The 22,778-nt window shown below is 39.5% G+C and overlaps 1 protein-coding gene across 3 annotated transcripts in view; it reads right to left on the bottom strand.

Moving 5' to 3' along the window:
* Positions 1 to 2,507: 2,507 nt before the first annotated feature.
* glceb (glucuronic acid epimerase b) overlaps positions 2,508 to 22,778 on the bottom strand; it is an 86,835-nt gene continuing 66,564 nt past the window's right edge. For 2 of the 3 annotated variants that reach the window (XM_077228737.1, XM_077228738.1), the window contains 3 exons: positions 16,873 to 17,378; positions 8,967 to 9,206; positions 2,508 to 6,493 (listed from right to left, as the gene is read on the bottom strand). In XM_077228737.1, the coding sequence (XP_077084852.1) occupies positions 5,469 to 6,493; positions 8,967 to 9,206; positions 16,873 to 17,368 (1,761 nt within the window). In that variant the 5' untranslated portion in view covers positions 17,369 to 17,378 and the 3' untranslated portion in view covers positions 2,508 to 5,468. Of the gene's footprint in view, positions 6,494 to 8,839; positions 8,868 to 8,966; positions 9,207 to 16,872; positions 17,379 to 22,778 lie in introns of all 3 variants that reach the window. The other variant, XM_077228739.1, reaches the window with a different exon arrangement.

The raw sequence follows: 22,778 nt of genomic DNA, 5'->3' as shown, positions 1-22,778 counted from the left end.
CATCTCGGCACAGGAACAGTTTCTTCCCACAGGCCATTTCCCTCCTGAACAGTTAACACTCCTCCCAAGGCATATGCCTGTAAGTGCAGTACTCCCACTGTTTAGTGCAATATCCTACAACTCAGGTGATACTTATATGTAGATTTATTTATAATATGCAAAACACTGTAAATAGGTTCATTATCTGTAAATCTGAAAATGTCTATTCTGACTAAACCCAACTGTGATAGTTTTATTCTCATATATATTTATATTTTTATTTTTTATTCTTATAATTTGTAGTATTATGTTTCATGTTGTATTTGTATTTGTATATGTCCACTGGAAGCCTCAATACCAAAACAAATTCCTTGTGTTTGCAAGCACACTTGGCAATAAAGCTCTTTCTGATTCTGATTCTGATAAGGAATAGTAGCGAGGATAAGTTCCCATGATATAAAAATAGAAAGTGCTTGTTTATAAATGAGTTGAAAAGAAGAAAATCAAGGATTAATGAATCAATTCGACGGAGCTCCAAACACAAACACAAACCGCACGCGCATGTCATCTCCACCATGGCCACCTGAAGGGTCATCTCCTCCACGACCGCCTGAAGGGTCGTATCCACCATGGCCACCTGAAGGGTCATCTCCACCATGGCCACCTGAAGGGTCATCTCCACCATGGCCACCTGAAGGGTCATCTCCACCAAGGCCACCTGAAGGGTCGTCTCCTCCACGACCGCCTGAAGGGCCATCTCCACCATGGCCACCTGAAGGGTCGTCTCCTCCACGACCGCCTGAAGGGCCATCTCCACCATGGCCACCTGAAGGGTCATCTCCACCACGGCCACCTGAAGGGTCGTCTCCACCACGGCCACCGGAAGGGCCTTCTCTGCCACCGTTTGCCTCATCTTCTTCCTTTGCCAACACCACACCATACACAGGCGAATGATATATGAAAAAAAAATCACTCTGTAAAAACCTTCAGAATATAGATGATAATAAAACTGGAAAGTCTGGTGCAAGTGCTACTGAAGTGGAGAATTCTGGCTCAGTGCATGAGAAAAAAATAATTTTAATAAAACAGCTCATATTGTAATTGAAACCCTATTGAAAAATAAATATACCAAAAAGTATTTGAAATACATTTATTTTATGCAAAGTATACTAATATAATTACATATTTATGTACTTAATATAAATACCCTCCACTTGTACTGTTACTAAATTGATATACTGTACTTAAAGTTTGCTAAAGTATTCACTTTAGTTATCCGGAAGTAGTGCTGAGGTCCAGCTAAAGATATACTTAAGTATATTTGATCGTGCTAAAGTGGATCTATTGCAAGTATACTTTGGTACACTTTAAATATCTTGCATTTAAAGACTGATATTATACAGAGAGATCATATCCTTACTAATAGTGAAATTAAAACACATTTTAGGCTTAATATTAAGCAATGAGCAATAAAGTAGTACTCCAAATTAAGTTTAATTATAATATTTATGTCAGCGTCAAGCGATATGTCAGTAACTATGTTAATGGATTTGTAGTATACTTATGAAATAAATGTATTTTAAATACATTTTGGTATGTTTTTCACTAGGGAATCTACAAATGCAAATAGAAAAAAAAACATGCCAATATTAGATTAAACCTATGGTTTTGCCTGTAGTGTCTTGCCTTAAAAGACTAAAGTCCAGGGTTGGGGTTAAAGATAATTATTTACCTATGAATTTGATTCTAAAAATCCAGATGCCAAAATGAATCAAACTGAAACCTGTATCATTACCCAGCATTAAAGAGGAGAAGAAAAAATCTTGTATAAACCATAGACCACAAGCGTCAGCTGGCTGAGTCTGGGTAAAAACAGTGATAATCTGATCAGACAGTCATTAAAAGATGAGCTCCATGGGGCGCCTTCACCCGCAGTGCTATGAGCTCAGCTAACGCTGGCTAAAACGAGCGAGCGAGAGAGAGAGAGAGAGCGAGAGAGAGAGAGAGACAGAGAGAGAGAGAGACAGAGAGAGAGAGAGACAGAGAGAGAGACAGAGAGACAGAGAGAGAGACAGAGAGAGAGAGAGAGAGAGAGAGAGAGAGAGAGAGAGAGAGAGAGAGAGAGAGAGAGAGAGAGAGAGAGAGAGAGAGAGAGGGAGAGAGGCAAAGACAGGACCGAAGAATGAGAATGGAGTTTAATGTGCCGGATCAGACCCCAGGCTGCAGCTAGTAATTAAACCACAGTGACCATATGTGTGACTGAGATAGAGAGAATGTCACAGGGATTATAGTGAACAGGGACATCCGAGATAAATGTTTTTGGAGGGTGATGCGGTAGACACCTAAGGCAATGTTCAACACTGGTCATTTCTGCTCAGCTAGAGAGGGAGTATGAGTGACCGGATAGGACTTAAAAATGAGATACGGGACTAAATACACTTATAGTTGATTATAAACCGCATCCTTTCTAAATAAATGAGCTAAAGTCAAAAATGCTGCTTTATTAAAATAAATACAGTAGACAAATATATGTATAAAACGAAATGCCTTTATTTATACAACTTTAAAAAAGCAATTTAAAGCACAAAGACTTTAATAAACATTTGTCCTGCATAAAAATGATCGCATATTGTGCTTCCTTTGAAAAGTCTGTACAACCTCTGGGTGTGCAGCTATTGCGATCCAGTTCAACCATTTATTGCATACACATGAAATACACGTCAATTAATAACTCAAGAATGAAAAATAAGTGTCAAAAAATAAGAGGGAAAAAGATCAACCACATTTCTACCGTTTTACAATTCTAAAATGCAGCAGCTTGCAGAAGGCTTTGCACATTGTCCAGACTGGAAATATATATTAAAAGAGAGCGAGAGCGAGAGCGAGAGAGAGAGAGCGAGAGAGAGAGAGCGAGAGAGCGAGAGAGAGAGAGAGAGAGAGAGAGAGAGAGAGAGAGAGAGAGAGAGAGAGAGAGAGAGAGAGCTAGATGAGAATAAATTAATTCAAGAAACTATAGTTGTGCTTTAACATTGCTTACTCAAAGGAGTTCACTCAAATGCAAACAAGGTTTGGTAAACACAACTCAAAAAGGAGGCTGCTTTGAAACCAGGCTTTCAAGATCAGACATGCTGTTCCAAGTCTCTCTTTTCCCTTTTGAAATATGTAGCGCTGATCGTTAGCTCTACATCAAGATTTGCACACGTGCCCATAGATAGCAATGATTAATTCAATTCTCAGTTCCCTTCTATATTTACTCTTTATTATAAAAATCTATACTGGAGAAAAAAAGAAAAAAAAAACTGTATCAAAAGGCATTTCTTCAGACGAGGAAGGCATGTACTGTATATGCCACCTCAAAATGTTACATTAATCACACCATCTTTCCAAACTAAAACACAAGAAGAAAAAAAAACAAATGCTCCATGGCCTTCCATATACCACAATACAAAAACTAGTTTAAGGTAAAAATAACGCAAACTTTAGAGACTTTGGTACAGTATAAATGAAATAGCTCTCTGCCTTTAAACATACATATGTCTACCGATTAAGCGACAAGTATGAAATGTGCATAGTATTATATGTGAGATCTGTGTCGGTGAAACTAAAGGCAACCAGATTTTAATGGGAAAAACTGATTTTTAAACCGAATAAGTCAACACTTTGAAATAAAACATTTAGAAAATGTCACATATTTCTTTTCTGACATTTAATTTCTGAAAATCTGATGCCAAAAGCCCACACTGGAATGTGGACATCTGTTTGAGATGGTTCTGAACAGCAGGTTGTCAGATAATGGGATATCTCGCCATCTTAACGGCTGTAGTTATGTGAGATTAAGATCGACAGGATTCAGCCAGGTTTTACTGCTGAGGTCAAGAGGTTGAACGCTCTGAGAAACATTAGGAAGTGACACGGCCAAAACTCTTGAACTCGAGAAGATATTCCCATCTCCAGTCTCAAACACTTGGCTGCACTAGTCAGAGGGCTGTGTAGTATTATATTGATGTGAGGAGACGCTTTCGGATAAAAAACAAACAAACAAAAAAAACAGATGCTATAGTCTTACATGCAAATCATTTCACTATTTTAATGAGGAAGTACTTAATGTGTTCATTTTAATACAAGAAACTGCATCTTTTGCTCGGCTAAGATGCTAAATATTGAACTGGATGTGAAAGAAACATGCTTTTGCTCTACATAATGGCAACTGTGTTTTTGACACTCAAAACAAAGGGAATTAGATGTTACCTAAAAAAAAATAATATTACAAGACCTAATACAGTTGTCCAAAAACAATTTGTCTATTAAAAAAAAATAATAATAATAATTGAGGAAATGGATACAGCTACAATAACCTTGCCGTCGGCAATCAAAAGGTGGAAATTCCCTTATAAAATGATTCACTGCCATCAAGGCTTGAGAGAGAAAATAACATGATTGATGTCAGAAATTAAGTCACAATTCATCACATGGTTGTATAAAGGCATTCTCACCACACACGCATGCCACACAAGTAAAGTGCATGACCAGTCTACATGAAGCACAGTTCAACTGAGGTTTGACTTCTTACTGGGATGAACACAGGCTACACGACCGTTTGACTCCCTCTGGTTTCTGTTATGTTCTAGACATAACAGAATGTTCTAGAGTGTTATGTTCTAGACTTTGCGTTTGATAATCTTGGATAGTGGTGTCTTAATACCTATAGCAATGTTTCCTGAAATCTGTTGTAAACATGTAGCAAGGGACCTACGACCTACTCTCTAAAGCTTTAAGTGCATTATGGGCAGGACTGAGCCGCATTAGTGACAGCTCAATCTGATTGTGGCGAGGTTTTGACAGAGCAAAGGATCATGAAATGCAGATTGAAGGCTGGACAGTAGGTTGAACAAAAGGCGTTGTGTTTCATTCTAATGTCAAACCAATTAAGTAAACCTTCACTGAAAAATAATGATGCTACACTTGAGGACATTTTCAGCATTTTTCTCCATAGCTTGTATGCATTAGAGTTAAGCTCACAAGCTAGAAACTTAAATGACTATTGCAGCAAACTTAATTTGTTCTCTACAATTTATTTTCAATGTTTTTGCCTGTCTGGTGACTGACTATTTTCTGAGCTTTACTTTGGAAGAAGGTTCTGAAAGCTGCTTTTCGATCCCACATCTTGACTGAAGTATGCCCAAATGTGGCAAATCTCAGCAGACGTGTTTCTCACTCAAAAAACCTGCAGATCTGGAGCTTTGAATATTAAATACCTAAGCCCTCCCTCTTCCTCATCCAGACACATGCTGCAAGCAGCTGCTTTTGTTCCTAATTAAAACCTCAGCACAGACACCAGAAGCACTGCTATTACTGTCTCAAACAGAAAAATCAGAGGACTACCAAAGTGTTCAGCCATTTTTTCCTCCATGCTAGACACAGTGGCCCTAACAGAGGCAGTCAGGAAGAGGACGTGAGGGTTTAAAGAGATCTTACAGGTGTGCTCTGCTCTAGTTGTGCTTTGCCTTCCCTCCTTTCAGGTAGCTTTTCCAGCGCTTGACGAAGTCCCTGAAGATGGGCGAGTTGTCAATAGTACCCAGCAGCTGGAGCTGGTTGATGTGCGTTGTATGATAGTCCCAACGGGCCAGGTTGGGCGCCATGCCCAGTATAAAGTGGCGCAGGTCATAGATGGTCCCCGACCCAGTGTCATATAGGGGCAGCATAACTTTCAGAGACTCCATTCCCTTGCTGTACAGCTGACCTGCATCCCGACCGAGTTTCTCACCTGCGGTTTGCGCCAGGTCATACAGGCCTATGAGGGAATAGATGAACCCGTTCAGAACGAAGGAGCTAGGGATTGTTGGATACTCCTCATACCAGTCATACTTATTCATAAACACGGCTTTGACGCCGTGCTGCTCAGATGGCAGTTTGAAAGGTCCGGTGGCACGCAGGGCAGCCTTTAAGTACGTGTCATCTTTTGTCATCAGATAGGCACGCACTAGAGTGGACATGGCCTGCCCCTGCGCCATGGCCGAATACCAACCCGGCTCCAGCGCACGGAAACCTTCCCCAAGTTTACGAGTCACCATGATTGGCCAACCACCACGCTCATCCTGGTTGCGCACCAACCAGTTGCTAGCAGCAAAAAAAGCCGCCATATGTGAAGTGGTGGAGATTGTGATATTGTCTATCGTCCCGTGGCCGTGCAACAATAACTTTACAACACGTCGGGGCATTGTCTTGGTGGCTTTGACCGCTTTGGTGTTGGAGAGGCCAATGCCTTTGCGGAGGTCAGTGAGAAGATCACGGGTGACCGTGGTCCATGCTGTCCGAGGGCCGATCCCATAGGTGATGTCACGGTCCTTGAAAGAAATGAGCTGGGTAGTGGTGACATAGTGGATAACAAACGGAGGCCCTTTCTCTGTGGACTCCAAGATGACAGAGACGCTACCATTAGTTGTGAACTTCAGGTCAAAAGAGATGATGAAATCTTTAGTGTTGCCAAGAGGAAGTGAGACACCCTCTGAGTTTTCTAAAACACAAGGAATAGAAAAAGGAAATGTTACAACACATTTAACAGGATATCTACTAGGCTTGGATCCATAGCAAAATTTTGGCTTTGGTACAACAAAAAGCTCATTGTACGGATACTAAATCGATGCCATAAACAGCAAATAATCAACATTAATGATAATAAAATTATTTAATTAACCACACAGTATAAACCATTGTAAGTACACAGGTTTGTAGCATGTTTTTCCAAGCAATTTAATTTCATTAACCCTTAAACTTTGTTTTCCGTTGTTGATTTTTATTAGACAAAAAATTTTTTTTTATTAAATTGATTATAAAATGCCACATGGGTGATTAATTGTTGACAGAATTTTCATTTTTAGATTAATTATTATAAAAACATGCAGCTCAAACTAAAAAAGTTTTCTGAAATTATTAGGGAAGTGTTAATTTGTTGATGAATGTCAACCTGTGAATAGCAGCACATTGGCATGACATGCTGGCATTTGGTTCACCATTTTAGTTTTGTCTGTACACAAAAATTTCACATTATCACCATGTGCTGCACTTCACACCATGTAAACTAACAAACTGTTGTCTGGTAACAAAATTTGTGCAATGTTGATATCACATCACATCATTTAAAATTTTTGCATCACAGTTTTATTATCGGTAACGCCTACAAAAACTTTCTCCTGTTTCTTTACAGTATCATATGCATAGACATACTTGTTTGTACAGATTCACACACACTAAGAGATAGTACTTTGGAATAGTGAAGGTACAGGTGTCTTGAAACCACAAGGTTTCATTTGTCACTTTCTCTTGGGGTTAATTAAACAGACACATTGGTGTCAGAGAGGCAGAAAGTGAAATAACCGTGAAATAACTTTAAAAAAAATCTATCTGACATTGGACAGTGCTAAAACTCATTTCTCCTCCAGAAGACTGTTTGGTACACACTGCAGTGCAACTCACTGCAAAGCGAGCAGATCAGTTACCCAACTCTCAATCAAAGTACTTTATCTCTCTTTTTACTTTATCTCTCCTTTGTCAAATCCCTCTCGCTGCCTCTGTCTGTGTTGCCTTCTGACAAGGTTATGCAGAACAAAAAAGGAAACCTATTCATACCCTCTACTGAGAGGAGAAAAGGGGGCATGAAAGAGCAAGAGAAAAAGAATAAGGTTTAAGACTTAAGCAAGAGTAAACACCCAAGAATATCAACAACATTAAAGCAAGAAAGATAATGGGACAGGAGAGGGATAAAGGACAAAAGCCAATCAAAGGAAAAGAAAAAAGGCAGTAGAGGGCATTTTGGCTCAAACAGCCCCTATCACTATTTAATGCACTCATAAATCCATTACTTAAGGCATTGCAGAGACTAAGTGGATTTGTACCGTCCTGCTCTGATTACCCTCGCATCAATAGCAGTGATGTGGAGGAAGGAGAGAGCGGGAGGGAGGCAGCGCCCTGCTGGAGCTCTGGACCTAGTGTGTCCTAGTTGGCTCCGCTCTAATCAATGCTCTGGGTGATGACACCAATTACTGCCTGCCAGCACGACAGCCCTGCTAATTCTAATGGCTATTGATTAGCTCAATGCTAAAAAGCAGCACGGTGTGTCCAAGACCTCAGAAATGCTGCCTTATCATGCAGTATCCTGAGGGAGGAACAGAATGTACTGTCTACTGTGATGCCTCCATCTGGCCGATTTCTGAAGGCAGCATAGATGTCTCCTTCACTACCTGCGATACCCTATAATCATGTGTGTGCAATTTGGCAAACAAATGTCGAAAGAAATATGTTTTCTGATGAAAGAAGTTTTTTTTTCAGCATATGATTCTATTTTTACAGACATTTTACAGATGTCTGTAAAATGTACAAATTTTATGATACACATTTTACAAGCATTGTAGTCTTTAAATAGCCTCTTTGTTAGTTTTAAAATATGACAGTGGCGCTTGAATATATTTTAAAGTGTAATTTATTCCTGTGATGACAAAGCTGAATTTTCATTATGATCCTTGAGAAATTCTAATGATCCATTCCTTGATGAATAGAAAATTCGAAACAGCATTTATTTGAAAAAGAAATAGTTGCATAACAGGTCATTTTTGGATTACATAAATGCATAGATGGTCACTTCTGATCAACTGAATACCTCCTTTCTGAATAAAAGTTTAAATAAATAAATAAATGATTTTTTTGCAGGACTGTAAGAGGCAATGCAAAGACGCTGATAGAAGAATACAGAAGAGATAAGGAAACAGGTAGGGATGCAAAAAAAAAAAACTACTGGTTTGATTTAGTCAGACTAAAGTATTTGCATGACATTTTAAAAAGATACTGAAATTGAATTTTAACATACTAAGTGTGAAGCTGGAGGACAGAGAATCCTACAGAAATAAAAAACAGAATGCAGTGTATGAAGAACATAAGAATACTAGATCAATGAAATAAATTGCAAGCACGTAGTTCAATATTTGTTTCTTTACCTGGAGCGCTGAACTGTCGTACTGATGTGGCTCTGGTCTTGTCGTAGACTCTGATGAGAGAGCAGCCTTTAGGGACTGTCCATGTGCTAGACCTGCTGTCTCTCTCCTCCACTGTGTCATACACCTCCATGTGGGGCGGCCGCTCAGTCAGGTTTTTACTGTAATGACTCAGGCCATACTGAGCTATCTGGATAGCATAGAAATACCCTTGAGGGCCCCATTGGGTGGATAAAGGTACTCCTATAGGGAAGAAACAGAAGTAGAGATATGAGAGACTGGGTGTTAAACTGAGAAAATAAGCAAATTTATATACACCACCATTCAAAACCTTTTTACAAGGGTTACAGTTGTAAACATCTGCTGCTAGTAATCACAGTGGTACTCACATTAATATTGCCAACCAACAGAGTATCAGACTCAGAAGTATAATGTGATGCACATAATAAAGCAAAGTGCCTAAAAGCCCCCTTAAACAAAACTTTTGGAAAGTGACAACTGCAATATAGACCCAAATACAGCATTGGACCAACAAAAACCAACAATAAATAATTATTTCTCTGAGTAATATAGGTTATTAGCCTTTAGACTTCCTTTTCGGTTGGCAAGCAACATTAGCAACTTGCCTTAACACAAAATTCAACATTCACAAGTGTATATATACCAACTGTGAGGCTTGACCGTTTTAAGCTTAATATGTGTCTTAAGATGTTAACCGTTTTATAATTTTACAGTTGAGTCTTTTGTTTTTAATTCAAGTCTGATAACGTGAAGCAGTGGTTCTGTACTGATGCCAACTTCTTTTATTATAAATAATCTTGTTTCTGGTTTCATGACTTCTAAATAATTTTACTGGCAAGTACTAACAAGTGAAAACAAACTTTCAATTAGGCAGAGATGTGCAAAAGAGCGTTGAACACTTGGATGACAAAGCCACTGAAGCAAACGGTCTTCAGATAGTGCCAGTTACCTTGATCTCAAGCATGAATTTGTGCTGTCAGAGTTATAGGTCAGCAGGCTTTCATTAACTCTCTCTCTCTATCCTTTTTTTCAATTTAACCACAGTTCATCTATTCTAGAGCCTGGCATGACAATAATCAAGCCACAGGCAAAACACTGCAACCACGCTGCTGGTTCATTGCTGGCCTTAAAGCGCCTATTCACAAACATACACATAAAAAACCCCATGCAGGGTTAAACACAGAAATAACAAGGCAATATAGATGACAAACACACCAATGAGACTGCCTCCCGCTTTCCAGGACGCACACACACAGGCTCTAAGTGGGACCTGTATCAGGAGGCATATGGGCACTCTGGAGGCGCTCTCTGGCCTAGATACTATTCAAAGCACTCTGATCCTCTGCTAGAGGAGATGCCATCCCTCAAACTGAAGGAGGAGGAAAAAGGATCTCTCTTTCACTGTCACCATCCGTACTCATCTCCTTTTTATTCCTTTTATTTTCTCTCTCTCTCTCTCTCTCTCTCTCTCTCTCTCTCTCTCTCTCTCTCTCTCTCTCTCTCTCTCTCTCTCTCTCTCTCTCTCTCTCTCTCTCTCTCTCTCTCTCTCTCTCTCTCTCTCTCTCTCTCTCTCTCTCCTCTCTCTCTCTCTCTCTCTCTCTCTCTCTCTCTCTCTCTCTCTCTCTCTCTTCTCTCTCTCTCTCTCTCTCTCTCTCTCTCTCTCTCTCTCTCTCTCAGAAGAGACTGATGAGTCTGTCCGCTGTCTCTGATAATAGGCTCTGCTCTAACACACTGCCGCAGGCTCATGTGGGTTATTACCTCGGAGCATGAGAAAGAGGGGAACAGAACCTCTAATTAATCCTTGTTTTTTGCACTTGCAACACCTTTCAAAAATGAACATATTTCATACTACAGTGGATTAAATCTGCTGAGGAGATTAATACCTCTTTCTGTTGCCGTAATAATTTGGTGCCGGACTCTGTTAAAAATACATGCTATCAGATTACCTTAGTGAGATAAAAAAAAAGAAGAAAAGACAGACAGAGCAGGTCGCACAACCTTCACACCGGCACCATAACATTCCTTATACACTGGACTCAAACCTGAGCTTAAATGCTACACTTGCACTTTGAGGCTGCTCTCGCTTTAATTTTCCATGGATACCAGAGGAGATTCAGAGGCAATGCTTTAAACCTCAGATGATTCCCTACAGGCACCTTCATTCCAAAACAGTCATTACTGCTACAGATCTTCTTTTTAGCATGCAGAACAGAGAGCGGTTCCATGTAAACAGCCTCTGAGTAATGGACAGGCTCTTGGTTATGGGGGAGAGGAGCCTAGAAAGAAAACAAAAGGGGACAGGTACAAACTTCATCATTTTTGAACTTCCAGAGACATTGAAGATTTCATCTCTACTTACAGACAACCCAAATGTTCCACCTGACACACAGGTATATGGTATGAATCAATAATCAATAACTTTGCAAAAAGTGAAAGCTTTACAGAGCAGCATGCATGGATGTACTGCATTTCAGCATTTTAAAAAAAATCTGTAGAATGCTTTAAGTTTTTTTTTTTTTAAGCAGGTGTGCAGTGGTTTGTCGACAAGCTTATCATTGGTTACACCGAAGTACACTCGCATATGCAAACAATCAGACTCAGTCTGCTTTGCATTTGATTCATTATCATTTCTTAGAAAATTCTTCCGCTTTGCTTGCCATCCTGTGAAGCACTGCGAGAGACTTCACCGTCTTTAGTGAATAGTAATGTTGTGGTTTGGAAGGCATTCTTTATACTCCAGTATTGATCAGACCAACCTCATTTTCAATACTTCCTTAAGAAGTGATTACTTCATTACCCAGTCTCATAAAGGAACACAGAAGAGTGAAAGGCACCGAATGAATCTCTATTCTCTTCAGAGAGCATTACAACCGTTGTGTTAATAGCTTTAATATGATGGTGGTGGTGGTAGTCTGATGGTCAGAGATCTGAGCTCTTAACACAAAGCCTGTAGGTTCAATTCCAGGTGATCCAAGAAATGAAGTGAGACTGAGATTAGCTCTATCACTGTGATGCCTTGAACGGGGGACTTAACCCTGTCTGCTGAAGGACAGTCCTTACGAAGAGATAGAGAGATGGAGAGAAGAGTGAGCCAGCAGGAAATGGTTGAAAGCAATCTGTCAGGGCAGAGAAACAGTGATAGATCACTGACACACCGGAGAGACAAATGTGGTTCCTGGGCAGTAAAACGCCTCTGAAGGACAAAACCCAGAGCCCAATAATCAGCTTTTTCTCATCAAGGAGTGTCAACTCAGTTAATTTTGAAATGCTTGTCATTTAGGTTCTTTAACAAAAAATAAAAAATGTTCTGCTTTAATTTGATTTTGCTTTTTCTCATTGAGATTCACAAGAAGACACATGGGAGACTGAGTGCAAAATTATTCTCCATTACGTCTAAGGTCATCAAATCAGCTCTTGTGATTCAGTTCTTGGCTGAATCAATCCCACTTTCATTTGCTTAATGTAAAGTCCATTGAGGGTGCATTACTCACTAAGAACCAGACGTAGATCATTCAAGCCTGGCTTCCAGGAAACTCCTCTTGGACTGCACTAAATGACTATTAATGGCCACTAACAAGTTGTGTTAGAACTGAGGCAGGTCGCTTTGCCTCTCACTTCTCCCAGTGTGCCACAATTAAGTGCTGCTTTAATGTGACATGCATTTAGGTGAATCTTGATGATGAGGGAGAAAGTAACTGTGATTTTACTGAGACACATTAGGAGAGCCAGTTATGAGTAGGCCCAGGCAAAATATGCTGACTTTTCTCACATTTTCTGCTCTAATTATGAGGGGTAAAACCAGCAGAACAGATTTAAACATGGTAAAACAGGTATGCTGAGAATACTATACTTTTATTGGTAGCTGAATACATACTGATGATCGGATGTATAAGGTGATGATACACAGGGCAACTTTTTTGAGCAATGTTGCCGGCCAATGTTGCTCGTCACTTTCCCATTGGGATACTTTAGATCGGTCGTTGGCCCTGTGTCTCACCTGGTTGCCCGTTGACGGCAACATTGCCCAAAAAGTTGCCCCGTGTATCATCACCTATAGCCCAAAAACCAAACATGACATCCAACATGATGATGTAATGCGAGGCGCATCTCAGAGATAGTACAAGACGGGCATTTGCGGTTAAAAAGTATATCTTTTTTTTTTTTATATAAAATGACCGATCATTTCGCTAGATAAGACCCTTATTTCTCGGCTGGGATCGTATCGAGCCTTTGAAGATGCATTGAGACTGACATTTGGACCTTCAAACCGTTGGTTGCCATTGAAGTCCATTATATGGAGAAAAATCCTGGAATGTTTTCCTTAAAAATCGACTGAAGAAAGAAAGACATGTACATTTTGGATGACATGGGGGTGAATAAATTATCAGGAAATTTTTATTTGAAAGTGAACTACTCCTTTAACATCCATCTCAGGTGGTGAGTCAGGTGAGATCACATGGGAGCATTCTTGAATACTAATAATGCACCAAAATAATAAAAAGATTTTACCAAAATCAAAAAATAAAGTTTTGGTAATTACATTTGGGTAATTGAACCCAGTATGCTGTTCGGGATTTTTGTTTTCTAACGTGATAAATTAAACCGGTCATAGTGAAGTTCTTAAGGAACTCTTGATTTTTCATCCAAACAAATTTTTACAAATTGTATTTTTAAATTGCTACTCTACCATAATTTTTGGTGAAGTGCGTTCACACTGCTGACTAAGGGTGTCACGATTTCGATTTTAAATCGAAATCGATCGAAATTAATTCACAATCTCAAAAATCGAAATTAAAAATGGAATCATCGATGCTGCCACGCCCCCATGTCGCGCCCATGATGGAAAGTTCGGATCGTTTTACTGACTCTATTGTTCAATCTCGTTCATCAAAATTAACTAATCTTTTTTCTAGTCATTTCTGGGGCTTTAAATGTCATACTTTTAACAGGCAAATTCCCCGAACACATCCACCAACGCAATCTTGATCATATTCTGAATTAAGAAATCATTATAATGCAGTCAAAAATAATTTACAGGGAACATTAATAATTACTTGACCTTCGGAGTCTTTTGTTCATTTGTCGCGTGACAGAGGCAATGAACGGATCATTCATGAACGGCGCGGAAAAAAAATACACGTGTTGAAAGGCTGCGAGTCCTCTAACTTAGATTCTATACCCAAGGCCGAACTTGGTATTTCTCGTCACTATCCTCGGGTCGGCCTCTTGATCTATAGACGTGAACTCCCAACGCAATAGAGTGTAGCGCGGGACTAGATTTGATGGCCGAGTGCGAGCGCGGGCGGTAATGCACTCACTCTGTGTGTGCGGGAGAATAAAACGATCTGCGGGACTCCCACAAACTAGAAATAGCTATGAATAAAACATATAAAACTAATACATTTTTATTTATCTGTTGCAGAAAAGCAACAAGAACAACTAAAACAAAATAGAAATGATTTGCAGGCCAGAGTTTCTATTTAAAACATGTTTGCAGCATTGAGCGATTTAGCCAATCACAGACATGTGTGTTGATTTCTTGAACGCAATGGCCAATCAGAAGCATTTAAGATAGACTCTCCTCACCGCTATCAGCTCCTCAGAGCTGAATTCTGTAAGCTGGCAAATCCTCTAATTATAACAAACAAAGTGTAGGCTATATATTATGAAAGATTCATTGTGCAGTCAGCTTCATTGATAATAACAGATGTGTGAGATTGCGATGAACTGATGTCAGCTTTTTAGGAGCAACAGCAACCTGTGCTTCAAAATCGAGAATCGAAACGAACCGTGACCTTAGAATCGAAAATGTAATCGAATCGAGGATTTGGAGAATCGTGACACCCCTACTGCTGACATGTTTACTTCTTGTTGTCGCTTAACTTGTATGCATGAAATAGACAATAAAACAGTCAACATTCATCATAACAGAAGTGCGAATTAAACATCAATTAATTATATGATTTTGGTACTCCAAAACTTTAATCCGAAACCGAATATTTATGTTTCTGCTGTTTTAGTAAAATATTTTCAGCTGCCAAAATTGATCCATCACTATTAAATACAGTTATAAACAGTGCCTAGTTCATGCATAGGGCCACATTTGACAAATGTTAAATTAGACACCTCAGCAAAGCAATTCTAAGCAACCATTATCAGATAAGACCGATCAAATGTGAAACGGTATCACTATTAAAGGGGTGGTTGATTGTGATTTCACTTTTTTCATTTTAAATAGTGTGTAATGTTGCTGTTGGTGCATGAACAGTATCTGCAAAGTTGCTGCACTGAAAGTTCAACGTAAGCAGTGATATCGTCTTTTAAAAATCAGGAAGTTTATTGACTACAAAAACGACTCGAATACGACTACAACGAGATACTTCCCCGGTTTTATACGTAACTAACCCATAAATTTACATCAACCCTCCCTCTGGAATATGCAAAAAAGGGGGCATGGCCATATTTCTGCGGCTTTGTCGAAGAGGAAGAGTTATAGTGGAGAGCAGTAGCCATGCCATCGAAAGTGTGTTATTTTCACCCAGCTGTCAGGTCTTCTGTGTTCGGGCTTCCTACGGACGCTGTAGTTCGTCAACAATGGCTCAAATTTATGTTTGATTATGTTCCTGAAAATTACAATCGTAATTTAGCTCTCTGTGCTGCGCATTTTATGGAAGACAGCTTCCAGAATCTCCACAATTCAATGCCGGATTCAACAACAAAGTGTTACTAAAGCATGAAGCAGTTCCAACTTTAAAACCAGAGGCAGCAGTTGTTGGGCCACAACCTGTAAGTAAGACTTAATCATTTTAAATGTATTTGCATGTTTTATATCAGACGTAGTCTTTTAGTTTTTATCAAGGACGTAAACAAATGCCAGCGCTGACTTTAGTAGCCACTTAGTTATGCAATTACGTGTGTCTATGACAAACGCGAACAAATATTTTGGACCTGAATTTGTAATTATGTACTAATTTTGTAAATGTATTTTCCATGTATACTTTATGACATAATTTTTCAATTTGATCAAGAGCGTAAACCAATGCCAACGCTGTTTGTTTAGCCAGTTAGTTCGATGCTATTTTTTGTGTATAAGACAAACATGTACACCTAAAGTAAACGATACACTGAGTAAACTAAGTTTTGTGAATAGATAAACGGTTGTTCATTATATCTATAAAACAATAACTTTAAAAAACGGTATTACTCTGTCATTTATTCATTTACATTTACATTTTACATTTAGTCATTTAGCAGACGCTTTTATCCAAAGCGACTTACATTTGAGCATAAACCAGACAAGCGAAGATTAGGTCAATTATATTAAATTAAATGTTAAATCAGGAGAAAACCGTATCTCAAACGCAAACAAGCAGCAGTAGCATTTTCAAGTAACAGCGTATCGAAATTCTTATATACTAATAGTAGAATAGAATAGAATAATAATAATAAAAAAGTTTATCATTCAGAAACGTTTTGTAAGAGTCGTGGGGAGGTTCTGCTTGACTCTCTTCATTGCCACTTTTTGGGTCTGATTCTGGCTCAAACATTATTTACATTTGACCGGAGCACATGCAACTTTTGCCGGTAAAGGTAATGGGCGTGAAGTTTCCGGACAACGTGCACTACACAGTTTAGCCAATTACAACACACCGGCCCAACTAACCAGTCTGAGCCCATTGCCTGTTTCTGAGGGAGTGGTTTCATAGAATTAGGAAGTCAACCGGTCGTTCAAATGACAGAGGAGAAAGCGGCTTACAATAAAGGTGAAATTTATGAAAAATAAGGCTTTAAAAAAAACAAACACACGAAGACATGTTATATTAGACCCCATAAACACAATCATGCAAAGAAAAAAAGCAGTAAACCACCCCTTTAAAACAAAACTCACCTTCAACTCCACTAATGCACTTGACTCTGTCACGCACCTCCACGTTATACCCCTCAAAGGACATGAAGACTCCGTTGGGGTGGTACTGCTCTCTCTGGGTGTATACTTTGGAGTAACTGTGCGAAAACTCGAATCGATCGTAGCCATCGTACTGCACCACTTTCCCGTAAACCTCAAAGTACTTCTCCATCCAGTTGAAGGGCAGGTATACCTCACTACCTTCTCGACGGCCCTTGATGGTGACATCGTCGTTGATCAGGCAGTCAATCTCTTCATAGCGTACTCCGCCGACCACAGGTGGAGGTTCGGGGGGCTGGGCCTGCTGCGGATGGCTGTCTACTTTCGGGCTGGGAGGGGGCTGGGGATGCCGGGGTAGAAAGCGCAGCGCTTTCTCACTCGTACACTTGTTCCACAGAACAACCGTGAGCAGAGAGAGGAGAGCGCAGATCACTATCAGGGTCTTGTAGTGAACACGGGCTGCCAGACAACGCATCATCACTGCTTACCTACAATGTAAACACAAACGTACATTAACACACATTCTATGAAACACCTATTGCCTGAACTGCAATGACAGGCAAACATGCAATAATATACTTATCCAATCCAATCCACCTTTATTTATAAAGCACTTTAAAAACAACACTGTTGACCAAAGTGCTGAACACAGTCAAGAAATAAACAATAACATACAAAAGAAGCACAACAAAAGAAATAATAAAACAATAAAAAATACATACAACAATAATACAAAACTGAAAAGTCAACCCTCAAACTGAGTTAAAAGCCAAAGAAAATAAATGAGTTTTAAGACGGGATTTAAAAACAAAAAGAGACTCAATCAATCTGATGTGCAAAGGCAGATCATTCCAGAGTCTTGGAGCTGCCACAGCAAATGCACGGTCAGCTCTAAATTTACGTTTGGTCTTTGGGACGACCAGCAGTGCCTGATCAGCCGACCGGAGCGAACGAAAGGGGGTGTAGGGCACGAGCAGATCAGACAGATACTTGGGTGCCAGGCCATGCAGACATTTAAAAACAAATAAAATAATTTTAAATGCACAGGCAGCCAGTGGAGTAATTGGAGGATGGGTGAGATATCACCTCACTTCACTTCAGCGTCATCATTACGATACGGCATTGATTACGGCTTTTGTTCACACAGCGCACGTTCCGGAACTGATCCCGGCAATGTTACTAGGTCCCCAACCCGGCATCGATCCCGGCATCAATCCCAGGTCGTGTTTGCGTTCACACAGAAGGTGTTCTGGCAATTTCCTGGCAATTTCCTGGGATCAACGCGCTGTGTGCAAGGGGCTTTAGATACAAAAAATGTATGGCCATCCATGCTTTCACTTCATTCAAACACTCTAAAAGGGTTTTTGACTGACTTAGCGGCACATATATTTGGCAGTTGTCAGCATAAAAATGGAACGAAACATTGTAACGTCTAAGGATTAACCCAAGAGGAAGCAGGTAAATTGAAAAAAGTAGCGGTCCAAGCACAGACCCTTGAGCAACCCCGCACAACAGAGGAGCGGAAGAGGACACAGCATCACTGACTTGAACTGAAAAACTAAGTCCAAGTAGGTCTTAATCCAGGTTAGGGCCAACCCCTTTATGCCCACACTGTTCTCCAACCGTGACAGTAAAATTTGGTGGTCGACTGTATTGAACGCAGCCGTAAGATCCAATAGCAGCAGAGCAACAGTATCACCAGAGTCTGAAGCCAAAAGAATATCATTGAACACCCTCAGCAGAGCTCTCTCAGTGCTGTGGGCTGACTTAAACCCAGACTGGAAAATTTCAGTTATACCATTGTCATTCAAAAATGTGTTCAGCTGCAAATAAACAATTTTCTCCATAATTTTGGAAAGCAAAGGGAGCTTAGAGATAGGCCGATAGTTAGAGAGCTCAAGTCGGTCCAGACCAGGTTTCTTTAACAAGAGTTGAACAACTGCATGTTTAAAACTCGTAGGTACGACTCCAGTAATTAAACTGACATTAACAATATCAAGTATGTAGGGCGCCAGTGTAGGAAAAACCTCTTTAAAAAGACGAGGGGGAAACACATCATTGGGGGAGCCAGTGATCTTCATTTGACCAATATTTTTTTCTAAAAAAGGCAAGCTAACAGGCTCAAACTGGTTCAAAACAGCAGAACAGGTTACAGAAATGCCAGAGTCATTCAAAGGTGGACCAATGAGGGCCCTAATGCTCTCCACCTTATGGATAAAAAAGTGAAGGAACTCCTCACACATTTTTGATGGGTTCTCCAAGAACTGGAGTTGTGGGACATTAAGAACAGTTTTGAGGGTATTAAAAAGAACGAGGATTGTGACCATTAGAAGAAATAATTTTAGAAACATGCCTGGTCTTTTCAGCTTTAACAATTCTTTGATAAGAACACCAACTCTCTCTAAGTATCTGAAATGACACTTCAGAATCAGAATCAGAATCAGAATCAGAATCAGAATCAGAAAGAGCTTTATTGCCAAGTGTGCTTGCACACACAAGGAATTTGTTTTGGTACTGAGGCTTCCAGTGGACATATACAAATACAAATACAACAAGAAACATAATACTACAAATTATAAGAATAAAAAATAAAAATAAAAATATATGAGAATAAAAGTATCACAGTTGGGTTTAGTCAGAATAGACATTTACAGATTTACAGATTATGAACATATTTACAGTGTTTTGAATATTATAAATAAATAAATCTACATACAAGTATCACCTGAGTTGTAGGATATTGCACTAAACAGTGGGAGTATTGCACTTAAAGGCATATGCCTTGGGAGGTGTGTTAACTGTTCAGAAGGGAAATGGCCTGTGGGAAGAAACTTTTCCTGTGCTGAGATGTTCTTGTGGCCAGTGATCTGAGTCGCCGTCTTGACGGTAACAGTTCAAACAGGAGGTGTCCAGGGTGAGTAGAGACTGTGATGATTTAACCTGCTCTCTTTCTCACTCTGGAAGAGTACAGGTCCTGGAGGGATGGCAGGGGGGCACCAATGATCCTCTCCGGAGTCTCTGTTGTAGTCTCCTGATGTCTGATTTAGTAGCTGAACCAAACCAGACAGTGATGGATGTGCGTAAGACAGACTCACTGACGGCTGAGTAGAACTGAATCAGCAGCTCCTGTGGCAGGTTGAACTTCCTCAGCTGGCAAAGGAAATAAAGTCTCTGCTGGGCCTTTTTCACAGTGGAGTCAATGTGATTATCCCACTTCAGGTCCTCAGAGATGGTAGTGCTCAGGAACCTGAATGACTCCACTGCTTCCACAGTGCTGTTCATGATGGTGAGTGGGGGGAGTGCTGGGCTGTTCCTCCTGAAGTCCACGATCATCTCCACTGTTTTGAGCGTGTTCAGCTCAAGGTTGTTATAACTGCACCAGACAGCCAGCTGTTCAACCTCCAGTCTGTAAGCAGACTCGTCACCGTTTTGGATGAGACCGATGACAGTGGTATTCGACCACGGCATACACACCATCACACCCCATCCCCCCCACCCCCCCACACACACCACACACCACACACACACACGTGACATTTTAGATTTAAGCTATCAAGTAATCAGTAATCCAGTCACAGGAAATTTTATGCATACCTACATGGAATTAATCAGAGTTTAAAAGGTCCAATCAATATTTTCCCTCTGCATGAATAATCAAATGCAGCATTAGAGAAATTCAATATCTGTCTGGATAACTGTGTACACGGTTTGGCATATTGCTTTTAGAATTCATAGCAGCAGGGGAAAAGGATTTGTTTTTTGTTCTATGTTTGTTTATCGTTATGGGTATAATGTGTAGCCTTCATCAAAAAAACATGCACAATGGAGACTGTTTCTGGATTTATTGTGTGTCAGAGGCAAATTCTCTTCTGTTGACAATGTTGGCAGCAGTGTTATTTTAAGAACTATTTATATACTATTATAATATTTATCAATAATTTGCATTAGCTTTTATCTTTTTATTCTGTTTTAATTTTAGTTTAGGTATTAATTCTGTTTTTGATTCGTTTTTTTTCTATTTAGGTTTCTATTTTATTTCAGTTTTAGTTTTTTTTAGTAAATTAAAAAAAACATTTAAATTTCAGTTAGTTACCTAGGCAAAAAAAATATAAGTATTGTAAGTTAACGTTATATTCAACGTTATTTAAAACGTTAACGTAATATTTATATTTTATTTTAGCCTTCATTTAAATGAACAAATTATTTTAAGTTTGGTTAACTCTTCGGGGTCACCGATCACGCCGGGGTGATCAAGTCACATGACCAGTTTAAGATGTCGAAGCATAAAAACAAAGTCACGTTGAGTGCTGCCGTCCACTTCTGTCGAAAGTGCTGGCTTGAAATTCTATTGTACTTTTTTTGTGTGTGTGTGTTGATAGACCAAGTAAAAATGGAGATATGATCATTTAAATTTTATATAAAAAAATATTGACGCGTTCGTAAAATGAACGCAAGATGGGATGCGACAAGCGCTGCATTTATTCTAATAACTTTGTCGGTTTTTGTCATAAAACAAAACAGAAAAATGTGTGAATCTGCTGACTCTGCTCTTCACGCTGCACATTTTAAGGAATGAAGGAGGAGCCAACTGAGCAAAGAAGCGAAATTGAAAGGCAAGAGATTTACGGAGTAGACAAAGAGAGAAATATATACGTTATATATACTGTAGATAGAGATATTATTGGATATTATTGAGTTATTAAAAGTTTGAGTAGATTTTGAGAGTAGTTTAGGAGTAGTGTAGATAGTTTAGGAGTAGTTTAGGACTAGATTTAGACGAACTGTTTTGAGGAGTGGCACAGATAAAAAAACAAAAAAAAGAAAACACCTGATATTTGTTGTAAATAGTTATATAGTTTGATTCTGTGTTCATTTTACCTTTTGTGTGGTATATTTGCACTATTGAGGAACCCCCGTTACTCAAGGAATGAAAGCCCTGTAATGTAGCTATCTGTGTAATTGTACATGAAGTGTTTTGTAGAGTTTCTAAGCAAAAAAGAAAAGAAACGCCTATTGCCACACCTGCTTTTTGTTTGATTTAATCTCAATTTTACCTTTTTTATGTTATATTTGCACTATTTGGGAACCCTCATACTCTGGGAATGCAAATCCTTAAATATAGCTCTCTGTATAATTGTTAGAGCTGGGCGATAAAACGATAACGATATGTATCGCAATAGACAAGTAATCAATATCAATAAAAAATGCGTTCGATAAAACGTTCGATAATTTTTTATTTAATTTTTCGTCGGAAGAAAGTTTTGTTGCAAGTTTGGTTGCATGAACAAATGTACTTACTCTCTGGTAACCTAGCCTCTGGTAACCGGTCATGTAAAGGGGGTTGCACTTGCACACGTTATACACCGGACAAGAAGCGCAGCAGCGCGCCGCATCGCGTCTAGGACAGGTATCGCACACCGGACGCGGACCCACTTTCTCAGTTTATAGCGCCATGTCTTTAAAATTCGAACACATTATTCTCTATGAGTGTACACACACTCATTCTTAAAAATGAGCTGACTGAATGAAAATTATCGGATTTATAGGTGAGATTCTCAATTCATGCAGTTAACGGACGCTCTTAGGTAAAGTGTAGCAACGATTGTATTTAATTGTACAGTACAATCATAACATAGTACAGACCTTATCTTAATTTCATAATGTCCTTAAACATAGCCTAACAATATTGCTGGCCATAAACTGAGAAAGTGTGCGGCCGGTGTGCGATACCTCTAGTTGTTCTTGACGCGACGCGGCACTTCTCGTCCGGTGTGCGAACCCCTTAAAACCTGTTTTATGCTTCTGCGTCGAATCGACGACATACCCCCGCAGACCCCTCTTTTTGCACCTCCAAAAAATTGTAACTACGCGTCGAGGCGACGCAGACC

Source organism: Siphateles boraxobius, unplaced genomic scaffold (genome assembly GCF_051911475.1).
Source record: "Siphateles boraxobius isolate OS27281-9 unplaced genomic scaffold, OSU_SipBor_1 130, whole genome shotgun sequence".
In the NCBI taxonomy this organism is placed as follows: domain Eukaryota; kingdom Metazoa; phylum Chordata; class Actinopteri; order Cypriniformes; family Leuciscidae; genus Siphateles; species Siphateles boraxobius.
This window is presented reverse-complemented; position numbering and strand designations above follow the sequence as displayed.